Here is a 21808-nt window from a genome sequence, read left to right as displayed (position 1 = left end):
CAAACTTTTCTGGATCCTGCGATAACTATAAAAGTTCTTCATGAAACTTGAAACATGAATAGATGGCAATATGGACATTATGCACGTCATTACATTTTGTTCCTACCTCAAAAAATTTGATGGCAATATGGATATTATGCATGTCATTTGATTTGGTTCCTGCCTCAAAAATTCTGGTTGCTATGGCAACATTTTTTTTTAAATCTGACAATGATGGAGCCGGTAGCGGACATATATTGCTTGGCAAAAGTCTTGTTTCCAGTGTTATCTGAAATGCTAAACATGAATTCACTTTACTAACATGATTTTTTCTATTACAGATATTGACAGCATACGGTCAGCATATGGGTCATCGTTATTAGACAAAGCTGCTTCAAAGTGAGTTTATCAGTGTTCTTTTCGTTTTTACCATATTTTGTGTGCGTATACCGCACACTTCTTTTTTCCAATATTGATTTCATTTTTTGTACATCTTATAAAGTATGCAGGTGAAAATAAAAACTATGGATGAAACAGGTTACTTATTCATTATCTGGTTAACCAATAATTGTAACTGTTTAACTGATCTCTTCACTGAAAAAACTCAATTTTTTTCTTTCAAAAATGTTACTTTGAACATACATGTATTGTTGAAAAAAAAAGAAATATATCACCTATTAGATTGGTTATATAAGCCACCATACCATGTTTGTGATACAGCTGTATTATTTATCAAACATGTAATTAAATAAATTCAAAAGTGGATGTTACATTTAATTATTCTGTGTAAAAGCATATGAATAACTTTCCGCTGAAAGTGTATTTTGAAGAGACTTCCATTAGAGCAATAAGTGTCATCCCTGATTAGCCTGTGGTGACTGCACAGGCTTATGTGAAACCAGACTTTGTGCACATGCATTAAGCCCCTCTTTCTCAAAACTAGGCTCATAAATATATCGCTATCTTTCTATCAAGGCCCAAGAAGACCATGGAGGAGCTGATGCCCCCTGATGCCCCCAAGATGGTTATATAAGCCACCATACCATGTTTGTGATACAGCTGTATTATTTATCAAACATGTAATTAAATAAATTCAAAAGTGGATGTTACATTTAATTATTCTGTGTAAAAGCATATGAATAACTTTCCGCTGAAAGTGTATTTTGAAGAGACTTCCATTAGAGCAATAAGTGTCATCCCTGATTAGCCTGTGGTGACTGCACAGGCTTATGTGAAACCAGACTTTGTGCACATGCATTAAGCCCCTCTTTCTCAAAACTAGGCTCATAAATATATCGCTATCTTTCTATCAAGGCCCAAGAAGACCATGGAGGAGCTGATGCCCCCTGATGCCCCCAAGGATGCCATCGACCTCTGTCGGAAACTGCTCCAGTTCAACCCGGACAAGAGAATCACAGCTGACGAGGCTCTTAGACACCCATACGTGGGCAGGTTCCACAATCCAAAGGAGGAAATCAGTCTCAACTACGACGTTGTGCCGCCTCTTGCAGATGATGTGCAGCTCACTGTTGATGAGTACAGAACCAAGTTGTATGAGGTATGATTGTCCCAGAAGAGGTTTGCAGTTGTTTTTTTCAAAGGTATAGTCAAACTCAAAATTGTTAGTTAAAAAAACATGTTTTGACTTTGTTTTTTGCAATTTTAAGGTTGATTAGGATAATTAGTACCCTACCGGTTTCACCGGAGGGGACTTATGGCTTCCGCTCTGTGTGTCTGTCAGTCTGTGAGTCTGTCACACTTTTCTGGATCCTGCGATAACTTTTACAGTTCTTAATATTTTTTCATGAAACTTGAAACATGGATAGATGGCAATATGGAAATTATGAAGTTTAACGTAAGTTCATTTTGTTCGTACGTCACAATTTCTGGTTGCTATGGCAACAAATAGACTAGAAATACTGCTGGAAATGGTGGTTTTCTGGATCCGGCAATTACTTAAAAAGTTCTTCATATTTTTTCATGAAACTTGAAACGTGGATAGATGGCAATATGGACATTATGCACGTCATTTCATTTTGTTCCTACGTCAAAAATTCTGGTTGCTATGGCAACAAAAAGACTAGAAATACTGCTGAAAATGGGGGTTTTCTGGATCCTGCGATAACATTAAAAGTTCTTCATATTTTTTTAATCAAACTTCCAACATGGATAGATGGCAATATCGACATTATGCATGTCATTTCATTTTGTTCCTACGTCAAAAATTCTGGTTGCTATGGCAACAACAAAAATAAATTCTGACAATGGTGGAATTTCTGACAATGGTGGAGTCGGTAGGAGACTTTTATTGCTTGGCAATAGTCTTGTTTTGTTTGGAAACAAATACACTTTTAAAATATGAAACTTTTAACAAGCCTCTGAAAACAAGTAGTTACCTCAATGAATTATTCAATAACAAAACTTAACTTGGAAAAAGCAAATACGTGGAAGATAATAATTGTGTATACATATAAATGTACCTCTAATATATTTGACATATTGAAGCATATTGATCATGTACTATCTGTCATTTTGAATGTTTGTGAGCATGTTTTAGGTCATGTTTTTTATCAAGTATAGAAACATGAGAACATTGTTTTTATAAACTATGATAAAGTGATATCACAAGGGACCTCTGACTACCGCACACCAATCATTTTGATTTGTTAAAAGGCTCCTTCATTTAATAATGACAGCCTTGGTGATCCTTTATCTTTTATATGCACAGATGATCATGCAAAAGAAAGCTGAACGACGCAGGAAACGTCAGGAGATGCGCAGTGCTAAGCACATTGCAGCGCAGGCTCGGGAAGCTACGCCCCCCGACTATGAGGAGGAGGTGGAGGAGATGCCCCCTGGGGAGCCCACGGGTCACTATATGGCCCAGATTGCCCGCGAGCAGACCCGTTATGCCGAGAGAGACCCGGACACCCCACCACCCAGGCATCATCAGTCATCATTCTCTGCTGGCCACGGTTTGTTGAACAGTCATGTTAAGTTGCCCACCCCTCTCTCACAGTCCTGTAAGATATACACGGCTTCAATTGTGGGAGTCCAGTAACAAAAGGGATTTTACTCTTAGTAATCAATCTATTTAGGACCCTTGGATCATGTTGGGATATGTCACACTGTTAAACCCTTGTCAGGTCAAACGTGTTTGTAGTATATATGCGCACTTTCTATTTTAAAACATTTTACTAACACACCTTTTAATGTTTACATTTTGTGTTTTAAAGCTTAAATATTATTCCATGTTATTAATGCTTACATTATGTATAATTTAATAAGTTTTTCTAATAGTACTATAAATGTAAACACATTCTATTCACAAATAACCTATGCTGAAATGAATGGTGTTGAGGCCATCCTTAAAAAATTGTTTGTTTGGCATAACCCGACCCAGGTAAATTTGGGTGGGTAGGTAGGTAGGGATTTTATTTTATTTTTGTATTTTTTTCCTGAAATTGAACTCCGACATATACCAAACTGAAAGGTAATTATCAATTAAAGCTCCAAGTCTTCTGCCTCATGAAAGGAAATTGGTAAATATTTTTCTGCACCGTCCGTATCACTGCACGTGTATTCGTAAGTCTATTTTTTGTATAAAGAACATCGAAAATATAATATAATCGACAAAAAATACTTTATCCGAAAACGAGAGTCCGAAAAATTGTACGCATTTTGCACATGAAAATGTGCATATCGTTTGACTACAGAAAATGAAAACAAGTAACCTAGCAAATAGGTAATTAATAAATTATTTGGTTGACATATTACTTTACAATAGTATAGTTTGTGAGTTAAAAACAACGAAGTAATTATAACATTTTAATTTCAATCAAGAACAGAAATGTATAACATCTTCGACATGTAATTAATTATCATCCTTTAATTCAGATCGATACACGGTAGAAAGTTATAAGTGATCAGCTTAAAAATAATTTATTGAGTGTTACGCTTATTTTCATTTGCTTATTTTTTATACTACTTGCCATCGGCCATTATATTGCAGGCAGACGACAATTTCAACTGTGTATTCCATTATCTGCGCATGAATTACCCAATATTACCCAATAGCGAACTCAATGTTGATTGGCCAGCTACCATATGCGCTTCAAAACGTTCATGGAAACAAAGAGATTAAAATGGCAGATGTTTTCAATGAAATTTAACGAGATTTTAGCATATTCGCAAATTATATTTTTCTTGAGCCAAATTTGCTATATTTTCGCAAATGGCGAACGACAGCGCGAGCCCTGTAATAGTGAGCATTTATTCCAATAATAACACGTTCGCAATTCTTGTGCTGTCGTTTGCCATTTGAGCCATCTTATATTGAGACTTTGGCTCAAGAAAAATCTTGTGAAAATTCGAAAATCTAGTAAAATTTCGTAAAACATCCGCCATTTTAATCTGGACTGGTTTTCTTTATTTGTCTCTTTGTTTCAATGAAAGTGTTCACAATTCTAACAATTAACAAAACCCGGTCTGCACCCGATTAGACATCGCTTGACCTGACCTTATTTTTATTGAAGTGCACATTGTAGCTGGCCAATCAACATTGAGCTCGCTTTCACATTACATGACGTTATTGAATGAAACGTGAGAAAGGGTGGAGCAATTGGATAATATTAGGTCATTTATGTGCAGATGTTATATAATTTGAATACACCTTTAGTATCGCAGTCTGCCTTCAATATAGCAGCCAGTCGCTAGAGATAAACAAATGAAACAAAAACGTGACAATACCCGTCAATACATATTTCTAAGCTGACCACTTTTCATCTTTCTTCCGAATATTTACCGATCTGAATTAAAGAATGATCATTAAATAATTAGTTATATGGCGATAATATTACACATCTCTGCCGATTGCCGAATTAAATTGAATGGTGATAATTAATCAATTTGTTTTTTACTCCCAAACTATCCTAAACCACAGCAGCATATTTTAATTAAAGGGATATGAGAAAAACAGGAGCAGTTTAATTGTACTTAAAGTCTAATTAATCGCATATGCATATGTCAAATAAATAGGCGACTCTAATAAATACCGGTACGCGTTTTGTTCATTGCTATTCTAGACATCCTTGAAAGAGCATTCAATTAAATGACACAAATAATCAGAAAGGATAAAAAGCGGAAAGGCAAAATTTAACGGAAAGAATTTTTGGCGACCAAAAAAAATTTTTTTTTGGAAAGTTACAATTTTTTTTTTAGTCGGGCCGATATTAGTGGGTCGGTCGGGTTATGCCAAACAAAAGAATTTTTAAGGATGGCCTGATCGTTTGTTCTTAAAAAACAAAGGCATTTTTTTTTTGTTGGTCTATTACAAAATTAGCGCTAAAAGAATGCTTGTAGTTGGATTCAACGTTATAAGCTGACTAGCCTGCTCATTTGCGCCATCTGGATAGAGCAACCCTGTCTGCTTAAGAGACCATGAAACCTTGCACGACTTAATAGAGGACAGGGTAGCTTATGATCAGACAGCTTAGATGGTCAGGCTGGTTTGGAGCTATAATGGGCTATTGTGGCAAAGACCCATTTTTGCACAACGTGGCTTGTATGTTATTTCAGTAGCATTTGGTCGTACTACTCACGATCAGCCACCGCCCTCCGCTCCTGTGAACAAGCAGAGAACAACGTACGCCCGACAGAAAACAAATGAGAACATGGTAGGTGCTGAATGGTGACTACCAGTAATAGTCTTGGATAATTACTAGGGATTTGTTTTGCATCTATAGAGAGTTGCTAAGTCATGAATGTTTGGTGCTCAAATCATAATTTTAAATTGGGTAAGATAGTAAATTCTGCTTGAGGAATTGATATTGTGATTTGGTCTATTTTGAACTTGATGTTTACTTTTATTTCATTTTCCAATATAGCTTAATACAACCTGTAACTCTTATTGTATAAAACATATACGTTTGCCTATTAGCCTCCATGTATGTTTTTGTTCCAAAGTAAAAACATGTATTCTGAACTTTCCATGCTAATAAAGAATACATAGTTTTTCTTTTTTTCCCCAACGCACTTAATTTTTTTCTTTGCATGTCTGTCAAGCTGGAAATTTTTGCTATTGAACACATTAACCTTTGTAGTGATTTATTGTAACAGTTTTAATTCATAGCCAGTGCTGTAATTAGCTTCTTATAACTGACTGCACATCATCTTCACAAAGCTAAATGATAAAAAAAATTATATGGCTTTTTTAATTCATTTCTGAAATTGTAATTTCACAGTTAAAGTTAATTAGACAATATCTATATGTAAATGTATACCTCCACTTTTTTAAATGGTCTTAAAGTGTATTATGTTTAAAAATGGCATTTATATTTAGCTTTCTGGTCAGTGACTTGGCTTTTACTGATTGGTACATTTTGAGAATACTTCAATTTACTGGGTAAAAACATCATATTTGTTTTTAATATAGAATACTTTGTTTTTGTATGGCCTTCATGGTCAGTCCAAAAGCTCATAGAAATCATTACATTTGATAGTTTTGAACCTTCCTCTTTTAATAGCATTCTTTGGTGGCTTCAACTGGTTCTTATAGGGCCCATATCATGTGAAAACGGGTCTTATACCATATGCGGCCAATGTAGCTCCAGTCCAGCCTACACTACTGTGAAGTCTGGTAAGGAGCTAGTAAGTCTGCTGATTAGACCATTTTTCCATGACATGGGTCTGATTACATTTGTCTTTGCAATACATTAGCTTATTAAGAAATTGTTTAAGTTCTGTCAAATTCATTTTAATATTTAAATTAGAAGTATTTTCAGAACGTGTGCAGTCAATAAGAAACTCTTTGCAAATGACCGTATATTAAATAAAAATTGCCTGATATTTCTTCCATAAACACTAGCAACAATTTCCATGCTTACTTATTATTTAAAATATTTTTGTTTTGTTTAATTAATTAAACAATTGCATAGACATTTTATCTAAATGTATTGACTAAGAATTTTATGGTCATTTGTTAAGGGTTTCTGATTTGTTCATGTCTTTCCTGACATATTGTGGTACTTTGATTATTATTTTTAGCTAGACTATTATATATGATATATATATAGTGGAGCTATCCTACTCACCCCGGCGTCAGCGTTTCCGTTCCGTTAGCGTGCAAATGATAAAGTTTTCATACTACCCCAATTATTTTCATTGTCCTTTGACATATTGCTTTCATATTTTGCATACTTGTTTACCAACATGACCCAAACCTATAAACAAGAGCAGACAACTCTATCAAGCATTTTGTTATAATTATGGCCCCTTTTCCACTTAGAATATGCAGCAAATGTTTAAGTTTGTGTACTACCCCAAATATTTTCATACTATCATGACCGCAACCTATAAACAAGAACATACAACTGTATCGAGCATTTTGACAGAATTATTGCCCCTTGTATACTTAGAATATTCATATTTGATAAATCTATGTTTAAGTTTGCGTACTACCCCAAATATTTCCTATTTCCTTTGAAATATTGCTTTTATATTTTGCATACTTGTTAACCAACATGACCCCAACCTTTAAACAAGAGAAGACCACTGTATCAAGCATTTTGACATAATAATGGCCCTTTATACACTTAGATAATTTAACATTTTGCTTAAATTGCCATTATCTAACTTCTTTATTTATGATCACATTTTATTATTTCTTTGACAAAACAACACTTATCTGAATACCACAATGCATTCCACCCAAACAATTTTTTTTTTTAAACATCATCAAATAAATTACCCCACCCCACATTATACCCTCCTCTCACACGCCCCCTACCCCCCCCCCCCCCCACCCCCCCCCCCAATTTTTTTGTTTAAACATCATCTAATAAATTACCCCACCCCACATTATACCCCCCTCTCACCCCCCCCCCCCCCCCCTTACCCCCCAATTTTTTCCTTTTTTTATTTTTGAAAGATTGTCTAATGAATTATTGAATGTCAACAATTTTCCCATGATGGCTAACGTTATACTGTCAAGCACTCGAATAGTGGAGCACGCTGTCCTCTGACAGCTCTTGTTATCAATTCATTTAATAAAGCAATGAAATGAAAAATGTGATAATAATTACAAAAAACATGAAGATTTTTGTTTGAACTGTTTCTTACTTCAGTTACATGTATTTATCATCCACTGTAGTTCAGGAAAGATTAACAGGGATGCAACAGGTACATGTAAATACCTGCATTATCAAGTCAATTTAAATTTACTCTAAAGTTTGTTTTCAAAATTTAAATTGGCTATTTAAATAATAATTAACCTTCTTATCCACGATCTTTTCTAAAATTAATGACATCAAGACTCAAATATTTTCTCTGTCCAAAATAAATCTGTCTGAATACATCATGCAAAATACTGTGTCTGCAAAAATATGTTAGCATCTTTCATAAAAATCATATACGCATTATAATCAATTGAAAGTGCACAGTTGATGTTTACTTTTGAGCTCACCTAAATTCAAAGTGCTAAAGGTGAGCTGTTGTGATCACTATATGCTTGGCATCAATTGTCATGCCATGTACGTTGTCAACTTAAACTTGTTACCACTCTAGATGACATGATTTTTAACCAGTCTAGATGAAACTTGATAAGAATGTTTATGTGGGCAATATCTAGACAGAGTTCAAGTATGGGTAACATGCTTTCTAGAACTAGATCGCCACATAAAATCTTAGATTAAACCATGGTTCAAATATTCATGTTTGGTTTATGATTCAATATTGCGACATTTATGCCTCAATCTTGATGAAACTTTGTAAAAATATTTATCTGGACAATATCCTACCATCTTTTTGGAATCTTTGTCAGATAATTTTTTGATAAAAAACTAAAACGCCAACTAGGTCACCAACTAAGTCATCACTTCAAATGAAAAAGTAACAGCTTGTTGCTAGTCATGCAGCCACATTTATGACTCATTCTTTATGAACTGGGGCTGAAAGTTTATCTTAAAAATATGAAGTATGTGGTTCTGGGTCAAGTGAATTCAAAAAGAAGATCACCAGGTCAAGTCTTTGACAATTGATGTTGGTTAACTATGGTGAGCGCTTAAGGCCGTCATGGTCCTCTTGTATTTATAAATCATTTCCCAAACCTTACCTGAAAATACCGCAAACAAAAAACAATAACCTACAAAAATTTGCTACCTATTGCATCCCTGTAGTATGTGAATAAACCAAGTCTTGATGTGTTTCATCCTTTTGGAAATGGGCCTTTGGATTAGGAAAAATCATGTTGTTTTAAATAAAAAAAGACACATTTCTTGAGTTTATTTGCTTATCAATACTATAAATTTGATAATATAAGGTTTTTTTAATGTTATATTTGTTAAAGGTTAGATTTGGTTTAATTAACAACTTTACATGGTTATGGACTACACCTTGCAATTTGATTATAAGTTTTTTTCTAGTGTTTTTTAGAGTTTTGTGGCAACATGTTGGGATTTGTAAGAAGGTATTTCATAACAATGCTTTTTAAGATTTAGAATGGGATGCATTTGTCCATATAACAGATAAAAAAAGCTAACAAGATTCACTTCAAAATTGATGTCATTTTTGGAACCTGACAGATAGCTTATTCTTTAAATAAAAACTGATTATTTTATTGTGTAAGAGATGCGATGGAAAATCCGTTTTCTACATATGCAACTTTGTAGAGAATGCAATCCTTATGCTTTACCCTCACAGAGAGTTTCCACTCTACTGAACCGAGAACGAATGCAATATACACTTAAATCTAGTCCCACCCTCTTGTCTAAATACTACGTGTACCAGGTCAGTATGTGAAATACTTGCTCTTCATGTGGTGTGTAGCCTTGCTTCCTGTATTGCTGCTTAGATAGATATAGGTAGATTGTATTAGTTGAAAATGTGTTGGAGTTACTGTTGGTATGTCAGTGTGCATAAAATGTTACAAGCTTATTGATGTAACTATTGGCACATTTCCCAAGCTCTTAACTTGAAACTTCAAATTTATCATCACTTTGAAGTGTAGCTGATTAAGACACATGTTAATGCCCAGTGGCAGTGATCGACATATACAAAGACAATTGCCCTTGAATAAAACTGACAACTCCTTGTATAGGTAGATGTTAACTTGTTGCTTACATTCACACAGAGCACACATGCACCATCTTTCAATGTATATTTGGTTAAGTATGCATCCAAATTATGGAAGATACTTCCCTTTATAATATTGTGATATCCTAAATGGATATAAAATATACCAAATAAGATAAATATACATTGACATTTACGTAAGAAAAAAGATATAGTAGATAACAAGAAATTGAGGAAAGGATGTTCATGTCGTTTGATGATTTGTGTGTTGTTCTGCTTTGACAATAGATTTTGATTTGTTGAGACTTGTGTGATTAATCTATTTGTTGGCAAGATATTTTGTCCAGCAGAGATTTTTTTATACTAAATGGAACTGAATATTTAGCGCAATTATTCACCGAAAAGTCAAAGCTAAACTACTTACCCAAATGTTAGCAGCTGCGCTGTGGCATACTAGATATGATGTCTGCCTATCAATCGGAAGGTTGCTGGTTTAAACCCTACTGTGGAAGCATTGTTTAGATCTTCCCCAAAGAAACTAATTACTGGTTTTACCCAGAAAACAGACTCGAGATCATTTCAATAAGCATTAGGCTTTTGAAACAATCAATTCTAAAATAAATATGTTATAACTAATTTTTGCAGTGGCCAACATAGCTGCACATGAACCTAACCTGCAATTTAGTAGAATAATGTCCCTTTTCGTACTAAGGATATTGGATAAGGTGAACATGCAGCATCTCAATTTCATTGTTTCTATAACAGGCACTCAATTGAAACTCCACATATATGTTTTGGGTCATTGTTTCGCACTTTAAGAAAATTATGCCCCCCTTTGTACTTAAAACAGGGGTGTGATTTTTCCGCGGATCCGCGGATTTCCGCGGATCGGGTTGTCCCGTATGTCACTTCTGAGATTTGCGTAAATTTGTTTTAAAAAATGTGGGGGAGATGGGCTACCACCGATTCCGCGGACGTATTTCATAAGCGGCCCGAAATATCCGCGGCCCGCGAAATCTCTCCGCATTTTACACTGGTAATTTCTACCTAAGCATTTTTAAAACGAGCCATATAATTGGCTGTCGTTTCCCAATCTTCCAATTAAAATCGTGTTCTTAAAATGCGCTCTGTGATTTGTTTGCAAATGGCGCCATTGTGAAGAGAAAATAAAGATTATTGATATAACAAATAGCAATCAAATAAACGACTGACATCACCTAGTCTGATAGGAATAATGAAATGTGTTTGTCAAAAAAAAGACTACGTTTTAGATACAAGCAACACATATTTTGTTAAGAAATGTGCCCACTAAATTTGTGTCACGGAAACCAGTGTTTGCAAATTGGAGTGTAGTCTACTCGCGAAATAAAACAATTTAGAGAGTATCGTTCGAACATGGAAATAGACAAACATGATTTGATTTTTATATGTCTGTGGGTCTGTGTATAATCAGATTCATATGCATATTCTGCTTTATTATGTTTGTCACGCTGTTCAGTTAACTGAAATAGCTTTGAACTGAGTGAAGATGTGAAATGCAAGATATTGAAAGGTAAACAAATTAAATATATTAATTTAACTCAGTTAATACATCATTAACACCAAAAGAACACTCAAATGTGTTTGTTTATATTTAGTCTATTAACTGTCATTCAATACATTGAAAAACTGCTGCTATTGATCACAATAAATACTTGCTTAACTGTTTACTTTGCATCCTCAGTATGATAAATGTGAAGTTTAACAGGTTTTTATAAAGAAATATTGTTATGAATACAAAAAGTTGTTTATTTTAATGTCTGTTTTTATGTTTGTCATTGCGTTATGCGCGCCATTCGCATAGTCAAAATCAGTAAACAGAATTTTCCTCCCCTGTGACTTTGCCTCAATCACACCCCTGTTAAAAATATTTTTACTTCCAACTACAAAGATATTATCTTCTCCATATCTCTATGTCTACTACATATGTCTTCACTATTGAAATTAAACATTGTATATGTGTTCAGGGTCTTTATAAACAGTCATTGACCAAGACCTATAACTTTGACCTGCCTTTAAGTATATTTATGATCCCTTTTGCACTTGGAAATGCTATGTTAAGGTTTGTGTGCAAGTTGAAATTATTTTTTATTTTGAGTTTCCATGCATCAAGCACATATCTCTGTAAATAATACACATTTTATATGCCCCCAGATAGAATGATTAGGGGGTATATTGTTTTTGGCCTGTCTGTTTGTCTGTTTGTCATTGTATGTGTGTCTGTCCCAAAACTTAAACCTTGCTCATAAAATGAAAACTCCTGGGTCTATGTTCTTTAAACTTCACATGTGCATGCATCTCACTGAAATCTACATGCAAACATGGTTTGAGGTCATTAAGTCAAAGGCCAAGAACACTTTGACCTTTACATTAAAAATATAACATTGTTTCTAAAATAGTTGCTGTGCGGCTTCAAAGAGCAGTAGGGGGCATTGTGTTTCACAAACACAGCTCTTGTTAATTTCAACTTCAAACATGCCTTATGGATCATCATGTGAGGTGACTTACCAAGGCCCATATCTCTGGGCTGCAAGTTAGCAGATCTATGCCCTTTTTTGTAGTTTGTATCCCCCGATATTGTTTTTGTGTTTTCCGTCCGTCTGTCCGTCCGTCAGTGTGTCCTTCCGGCTATCAATCAATTTTTCGTCCGGAGCCATATCTTTGAAGTGCTTTGGCGGATTTCATTAAAACTTGGTATGAGTATATATGGATAACAGGATAAGAGGATGATGCACGCCAAATGGCATTGTACACCATCTGTACATAATGGAGGTATGGCCCTTTGTATCTTGAAAAAATGCTTTTAATTATAAACTTTGAGCTTTATCTCCATTTACACATGAGCCAGAGCCATGAAACTTGCCATAGTTGTTCTCAATCATATGGGGTACTGCATATTAAACACCCATAATCCTAGGGGCTTAGGTCATGGTCCTTTGTATCTTGAAACAAATCTTTTTAATATAAGCTTAGAGCTTCTCCATTAACACATGAGCTAGAGGCATGAAACTTGCCATAGTTGTTCTCAAACAAATGGGGTTGCTTCATATTCAAAACCCATAATCCTAGGAGCTAAGGTCAAGGTCACACATTGAGGTCAAAGGTCACAAATTTGATGCATTATTCATTATTTAGTCATGCCTTTACTATGCATAAAGGGATTCTGTAATAACTGTCCACAATTGTTCTCCATTATCTAGCTGAGTACTAGTATAAGATGCTGGTTGCTAAGGGTCATGGTCAAAGTCACACACAAAGGCCAAAATCAAACATTTTGATTAAATATGCCTTATTTGGTAAGGATTCTACCATCCTAAAATAGATTCTCAAAATGTCCTTATGTAACTGTCCAATTATCAGGCAGTGCAAGACCTATGTGTTTTTGACCAAAGTCAAGGTCACACATCAAAGGTCACACATTTGTAGAAATATTTATTATTTAGCCATTATTTTACTATGCATCAGTGGATTCTGTAATAACCTTCCATAATTCTTCCCCATCTTTTTTCTTGCTGTGTGTCACATGTAAGATTCATGTCTAGGATTAAGGTCAAGGTTCATGTTTAGGGTTAAGGTCAACGTTACAATATACTTCATGTAAGGTCATACAATTCACATCAAGGGTCAAGGTTACACAAATGCTTCAGGTAAGGTCGTATGTTAAACCCCTAAACTGACCAGCATTTTTTCCAGAATTATGTATACATCTTTGTACTTAGAAATTACAGGTTAGAGAGAGGGCATCTGTCCTTTCTTGTCTCATAATTTTATCTGGAGGAAGATATTGTTTTGACGTTGTTCATCCGTCCTTATATCTAGATGAGATTGTTTTGGCGTTGTCCATCCATCCAGAAAACTTTTGTGTCCAGAAGCATATTGTGGAACTGCTTTCCTGCATTATGATGAAACTGGTTTGTACATAAATGCACTTGATTCATAAAAAATATATGCATAAAATGTTAAGTTTTAAGTTTTTGATTTTCCCAAATAAACATGGTGGCCCAACCATTCTTAATTTCTTGTTCATTTAGACTAATTACTCCCCCCCCCCCCCCCCCCCCCCCAAAGGCAAACACAGTTGGCGTTGTCCGTCAGTCCGTTCATCTGTCACAATTTTGAAATTGGCGGGGAATATCAACATTTACGAATTTGCTTGTTGTATTCTTTATATCTCTGGTGGACATTCAGACCTAGCATGGGTTTTATTTGCAGGGCTCCCTCTGTCTTAAAATTTCTATCCAGACACTTATCATCAAAATTAGATTTTTGCTAAGAAGAGACTTCATTTTAACGAAAAATGTCATAAAAGCGTTAAGTGTCATCCCTGATTAGCCTGTGCGGATTGTACAGGCTAATCTGGGACGACACTTAATGCAAATGCATTATGCCAAGTTTTCTCAGATTATGACTTATTGTCACTTAAAATAGAAAAAATCTACTTAATATCTTTAGTTTAAATGTATATATTTTGCTGTAATTTATGTAGATAGCTTACATGCAGGCCTTTTTTTGAAACTTAATACAATTCAACTAAATGAATTGTTAATTTGTTGAAAATGTAGTTACTTTACATGGTCACATGTCTTGTTTTGATAAAGAAATTCAGCTTGCAAGTTTTCAAATACTACCTTAAGTACTACTAATAATGTAAATTTTACTATGAAAGCAGAAGAATAGTTGAGCAATCTGTCTCGGGGCAGCTCTTGTAAAATCAGTTGTTCAAGAATATGTTAATTTAAACTTAAGTTTTAAATTAAGCAAACTTTCTTGAAGTCATATTACAGTAAAAAAACAGTTTGTAAAGTACCATCTATATTAATAAAATAGCACTGGAAATAACCAAAATATTAGAAACCTGTTTTATTAATTGTTATAGTATAGTTGTTAAAGTATGTAACGATCACAATACTTGACATATTCATAGAATCAGTAGAATAGTTTTTAATAAAATTAATATTCATGCCCCTTTTCAGTGGGGGTTTATTTCTTTGCCTTTGTCCCTATGTTGGTCTGTAGGTCTTTTGTTTCCATTTGATATCGAGAAAATATTATAATCTACAATTATTCAAAGTGGAATTATGGTTATTAGGGTGGAGAGGAAGACACCTGACCTGACTTTAATTCTTTCAGTGCTTGAACCAAATTTTGAAGGCCTTTGCAAACAGTTTGGATCCAGATGAGACGCCACAGAACATGGCGTCTCATCAGGATCCAAACTGTTTGCTATTCTGATAGTATTCTTTGAAAAAAATCGAAGAAAATGCTAATTTTAGAAATTCAGCAGACGACATTTTAGCAGACCACAAATTTCCGAGCATGCAAAGGGTTAAGGTAAACATATTGAAGCGGCTTAGCACAGTTAATTGTTTCCTCAAGATATATTTAGTGACCTAAGATCATGAAATTTGGTGCAGTGACATTTTTATGTCCCCCACTATAGTAGTGGGGGACATATTGTTTTTGCCCTGTCTGTCTGTTGGTCTGTTGGTCTGTCTGTCTGTTTGCGCCAACTTTAACATTTTGCAATAACTTTTGCTATATTGAAGATAGAAACTTCATATTTGGCATGCATGTGTATCTCATGAAGCTGCACATTTTGAGTGGTGAAAGGTCAAGGTCAAGGTCATCCTTCAAGGTCAGAGGTCAAATATATGTGGCCAAAATCGCTCATTTTATGAATACTTTTGCAATATTGATGATAGCAACTTGATATTTGGCATGCATGTGTATCTCATGGAGCTGCACATTTTCAGTGGTGAAAGGTCAAAGTCAAGGTCATCTTTCAAGGTCAGAGGTCAAATAAATGTGGCCCTAATCGCTTATTTTATAAATACTTTTGCAATATTGAAGATAGCAACTTGATATTTGGCATGCATGTGCATGTCATGGAGCTGCACATTTTGAGTGGTGAAAGGTCAAGGTCAAGGTCATCCTTCAAGGTCAGAGATCAAATATATGTGGCCCAAATCGCTTATTTTATAAATACTTTTGCAATATTGAAGATAGCAACTTGATATTTGGCATGCATGTGTATCTCATGGAGCTGCACATTTTGAGTGGTGAAAGGTCAAGGTCAAGGTCATCCTTCACAATGTCAAGGTCATCCTACAAGGTCAAACATCATATAGGGGGACATTGTGTTTCACAAACGCATCTTGTTTCTAAACTGGATGATGGCTATTGATTTTGAGATTACCATGTGAAATGTCCTAGGGTCTTGTATTTGAAATTATTATGGCACCATTTCTTTAGAAATGGATTGCTTTGACTTGCAATAATGCTTACTGATATAGTCGTTACATGGATGAAAATGAAGCCATATTTTGATTGTGTGGTCTAAGGTCAAAGTAACATGAGCTTGTGTAAAAATAAAAGGGTTCTTTATGATATCTTTATTGTTCTTTGACATTGAATCATTTAAATTGTTAGCCTGTTTACTTGTGTGAAATAACAAGGCATATTGATTTTGAGGTTAACATGGCAAAGGTCAGATTAGCTTGTAATATGAAGTTGTTTACACAATAACTTGAGAACAGTTAGACGAACAACCATTTAAATTAATGTAGTGGCTACTTAGGCGTAAAAAGAGACGGCTACTATAAATGAGGTCATCAGCTAAAAAGTCATACAGGGTTTTATCATGATCTTTGCTCCTGCAAAATATTGAGGATTTTTATCTAGGATCAAAAAAATTAATAATTAACTAATTTTATTAGCTTGACTGTTTTCGGAGAAAACCCAAGGTATTGTCATAGCCACCGTGTCCGTGTCGTCCGCAAAACCTTAAGTTGCTTAACATTTTGTTAAGGTTTTGAACATTGGCTCTAAAATCAAGGTGCTTCAACCTACAACTTTGAAACTTCATATGTAGCTGCACCTTGATGAGTTCAACATGCCACACCCATTTTTGGGTCACTAGGTCAAAGGTCAAGGTCACTGTGATCTCTAACAAAAAATCTGACAGCCTTTGATTTATTCAAAACTGCACCTGCAGCTGAGCGTGGCACCCATTATGTGGTGCTCTTGTTATGTTAATGATACAAATGTACAATACAAATAAAAATATGTGTTTTTGTACCTTCAATTTAATAATTTCGTATTTTACCATTTCAGTTACTTTATTTGTGAACTCTGTTTAAGTCTTGTATCAGCTGTACAGTATATGCAAGCTGTTTACTGTTTTTACATCAAGATTACTTAAGATATCAATTTATTTTGTTCAAGTAAAAGTCATACACTCAGAATTGTTGTTTTTGGTCAGAACTGCATTGAAATCCCTTTCTCACAACTATTATTTTTCTTAAAAAAAAAAAAAAAAAAAAATACTTAAAAATTGTGTGAATAATACATGTTTTTGTTCAAACAGTTTGCCTCAAATCTTGATTTCATAGCATACATAAATATTTTCAGCAAACAGGGATAGGAAAAGGCTTTTTGCAACATTATAAACATATAGTAAAATCTGTCAAAGCTTAACTTGCCCATTAACGCTCACATTCACCCTGGACAGAACTGACAACTGAAATCTACACCCTGGAGTCCTTGTCCCTTATCCTCAGTACATCTGTCTGATTGCTACATTACAGGACATGTACCCATCAGGGTCACGAGGTCGACAGGCGTCGGCCCCTCCTGCCGGTAACCGGGCTCCAGGCCGTCAGATCTCGGGGGGTTTTGGTAACCCTAGCAACCCAACAATCACCCGGGATGACAAGTCCGGACTCACTGTCACCAGCTCCAGAATGGTAAGGAAATGCTGTTTGGTGCTTGTTTGACAACAGTTTTGTAACCATGTGATTTAGCTTACTAAGACAAATTCTAAGTTATATATATGTTTGTACCAGTTTCAAATTAAAAGTTGTACTGTTTAAGGCTGCTGTTTGTTGTAATAAATGGGTGTAACAAAAGACATCAATGTGAATAAATGTGAATATTTTTGCTGCATGCTTGTAGAATGCATCATTGTGAGTTTGTTATTAACATTAATGTAAATTGCACAGTGTACAATTAAAAAGCTTATTTTCCTTCTTAACGCAAATAATATTAATATTATTTCATCAAGTCAAATGTTTCCTTTTTTATTAAGAATATTTTAACCTCTTTTTACTGAAGGTATGACTCCTATATTTATTAACAAGGTTTAACAAAGTTGAACATGTGGGTTATTAGGTTGGTGTACCAGCAGGTGGAAGGGTGGGTGACGTCAAACAGGTCAAACCTTAATTTTGCATTTTCCAGTCTTGATGAAATTTTATATAAAGCAAACTTGCATGGATACCTAGCTTGGGATTGCATTGGTGTATTTGGGTCAATGTCATGGTCACTATATAATAACAGAACTTAAAAAATAGAACAAAAGTTTCTGCTCAATAACTTGAGTGTGGATGCAATGAAATTGCGTGTGCAGGTAATATTTATGCAGACTGTGCTGTAACTAAAATAGAGAAAAAAAAAACAGTGCTCTAACTAAATAAAACTCAATAACTTTTTGGATGGAGATATTCTGTTGAAATTGTGTGTGTAGATACATGTACCTTGAATGCACACTTAGTTTGCGATTTCATTTGGAGCCAGTCAGGTCGAGGTCATAGTAAGCTTACTGTTCTCGTGCAATATTTTAAGATTTATGTGGATATGATATGCTGTAATTTAGTGTTCTGCTAACTAGCAGACCTAAATTGTCTACATAGCGATTGCTTTCAGTTGTACCAAGGTCAACTTATCTGTTAAAAAAACAACAGTTGAGGCTCAATAATTTGAGTTTGGATAGAGGAATTGCACTGATATTGTGTGTGTGAGCAGCTTCTATGCATACATCGATTTGGATTGCTCAATTATTTAAATGAAAGAAAATTATAAAAGTAAAATTTCAAAGTTCAAAAACCTGGTTTAGTGGTGTTGCCATGTTTGTTGTTTTAAGTAAAAGTAAAAGAATCCATTTAAAACTCAATTTATCTTTTTAGCTGTCCATCTAAACATTACCTTAATTAATACATTAATTATATCATTTGTGAATAAAAGCCATTGATCATTCATTTCTGTGAGAAATGTTACTATGTGAATTATATTGTTGCTAACCTGTGTCCATGTTAAGCAGTTAAGCATTTTTCAACATCCCCTATGTTGCTTCATATATGTAATTGTTATCCCCATCAGCTAAATCACGGATGGGTTCGGGTCAGCCCCAGTGACCCCCTGCCCCCTATTGGCAGCAATTACTATGTAAGTGTGTTACACTGCAGCTCTTAGACATCCTTGCCAATGTCTCAAGGTGTTCCCATCTACAGCAGAGTATGCAAGTTAAATGCCAAAATGTGCTAAGACTTTGTGGATTACATTTTAAGCATACTTATTAAAGAAAACTTTAGAATGCAACTCAAAAAGTTTTTTTTTTGAAAACACATATATATATATTGTTTTTCTGTATTTGTATTTTGTCAGTATGTGGCTATTGTAATTGTTCTGTTTATTGCTGGATGTATTTTGGAATGATGTTGTATAACTCGACCTCAGGTAGTGTTTTTCCCAGAAAGGCAAAGGGGCATGGCGCATTACTTTCAAAAAGGGCATTTTAGCGCGCAGTTTAGGCAAAAAAGGGCAAAAACGTTCCCTGAATACCTGAATTATGGGGAAACATGTAATCGCATCAGAAGCAGTTGTGAAAAAAATAACATATAAACAAGCACATTTAATGGTAATAGATGTATTTAACTTACTATGATTTATATTAATATATTTACCTTGCAATGTACATTTAAGTTCCATGCTGTTTCAATAAACTGTACAGCACGACAAACATAATAAAGCAATATATGCATATGAATCTGATTATACACAGATCCACTAACATATAAATGAAACCATGTTTGTCTTATCCCATTTTCTAACAATAATCTCGACATATGTTTAAAATAAAATTGCGAGTTAATTGATCGCTAACAATATGCAAACACTCGTTTCCGTGACATTCATTCACCGAGTAGATTACAAATAAATAAATAATGTTGTTGCTATCTAAAACATTTTTATGCATGGATGATTATCACAGACATTTCATTAATTCCTTCTTAATGTATAATCTCCATCGTTAATTCGATCGTTTACGACGCTATATGCCATTTTTGCCGAGTCACAATTTAATTCTGTATAGTCCGCTATTTTGATAAAATGTCATATTATGTAAGCGACAGGTGCGCATAGCAACGTTAAATCGTATATGCGATTCGCATTTTGTTAAATTAGTAAACGTCTCAGTAATTATTTCAATAATTAGATCTAATTATCTTAAAGACGAAAACGATAAAGAATAAATTTGTTTGTGATTTTAAATGTAATTATGCGCAAAAATATATGTTTTGATATAACTGAATAATGCATGCAATGCACAATTGCCACGAGAATAACATCGAGTTTTTCATCAAAAATCTCCGAAGTAATACATTGCCGAGCGAAAAGTGCGCTTGGTATAACATAGCCTCCGGCATTATTGATACTGACACGGGGTTATTCACGCATGACTAATTCACAGCTTTGGAGCAGTCAGTAAGGCCTACCTATAAATCGAGCACTGTTATAGATTAAATCTGCTCAATTAATATAGTCGATTAGACGTTGACGTCTCTCGAGTAAATCAAGCACAGTCGGAGCGTCACAGACAATCAAGGAAGCTGATTTTGCGGACCAAGTAAGATCGTAAGGCAATAAAGATGTTATCGATAAGGGCGCGTGGCGAAATTTGCATAATATGCTATTCAGAGCTCCAGATAAGGTTTTGTGAAATTACTACCAGATTTTCAAAAAGAATTCTTAACTCTGAAATTTTATTCTTAACGTTACTACTAAGTTTTGGAAAATAATTCTTAATTTTTCTAAGTGACCTAAAAATAAATAATAATGGTTATTTTCATGCAAAAAAATCAAAATAAACATACTAGCAACTTTATTTATACGAGGTCAACAGTGTCTTTTCAGTATTATACAATTTTATTTTTCAAATACCTCTATATGCCCAAACTGTGCTTAGATTGCATGCCTTAGATGAATTTTTACATATTTCACAATTAAAACGGGTCTCCCCTTCAATCTTTTCAACGATTAGCCACGGGACTTGTCTCTTGCACTCGTTCAATGTTTGTTGTGTGTGTAAGTTTGGACCCGTTGTGTCGCGTTTTTGTTTAGCTTTTCCGACTGTGTCGGCAACTGAACATAGTACATCGTATAATATCTTTTCTATAATGTTTTTCTAAACATTTAACTCCGGCTCACTTTGCGTACAATATGTTAAAAGCGTGTTTTTGGACGCTTTGCAGTTTTTTATGAGGCTCTGGGCGCCACCATTGTTTTTTGACAGATAGACTGTATACGCCGCTTTTATTGGAAAAAATGCGCTTTGTTAAACAAACCCAATAACCATTCTATATAAGCACCGGAAAGATCTTTAATACGCAAAAGAACTCAATAAAAATTGATACGAACCGATGTAAAAATAATATTCGTAACTTGATTTTGTAATTCTAAATGGTACGACAAGATTTTAAAATAAATACGGAAAGGACTTGAAAATAATTCGTAATTACGAAAATACGACCCTTATCTGGAGCTCTGCTATTTCTTATTATAATTGGTCAAAACTCCCATATAACTGTCCACTAACTGCATCTTGCTTGCAAGAAGACGCATTACTATACCTTATAAGTTATAGAGTTTAGTTTCTAACAGATCC

At 34.6% G+C, this 21808-nt stretch overlaps 2 protein-coding genes across 5 annotated transcripts in view; one reads left to right on the top strand and one right to left on the bottom strand.

Moving 5' to 3' along the window:
• The window catches only part of LOC127861598 (speract receptor-like), a 767747-nt gene that overhangs the window by 351977 nt on the left and 393962 nt on the right, over nt 1-21808 (bottom strand). The gene's annotated exons all lie outside the window — the stretch shown is intronic.
• Nucleotides 1-21808, top strand: part of LOC127861599 (mitogen-activated protein kinase 15-like) — a 54131-nt gene that overhangs the window by 16606 nt on the left and 15717 nt on the right. The window contains exons 6-11 of one of the 3 annotated variants that reach the window (XM_052400237.1): nt 321-378; nt 1294-1537; nt 2708-2954; nt 5560-5654; nt 17673-17831; nt 19243-19308. In XM_052400237.1, coding sequence (XP_052256197.1) covers nt 321-378; nt 1294-1537; nt 2708-2954; nt 5560-5654; nt 17673-17831; nt 19243-19308 — 869 coding nt within the window. Of the gene's footprint in view, nt 1-320; nt 379-1293; nt 1538-2707; nt 2955-5556; nt 5655-17672; nt 17832-19242; nt 19309-21808 lie in introns of all 3 variants that reach the window. The other 2 variants (XM_052400236.1, XM_052400238.1) reach the window with 2 other exon arrangements.

This window comes from Dreissena polymorpha, chromosome 16, assembly GCF_020536995.1.
Source record: "Dreissena polymorpha isolate Duluth1 chromosome 16, UMN_Dpol_1.0, whole genome shotgun sequence".
Taxonomy (NCBI): Eukaryota; Metazoa; Mollusca; class Bivalvia; order Myida; family Dreissenidae; genus Dreissena; species Dreissena polymorpha.
Note: the sequence above shows the minus strand (reverse complement) of the source record. Positions and strands in the feature narration are given on the sequence as shown.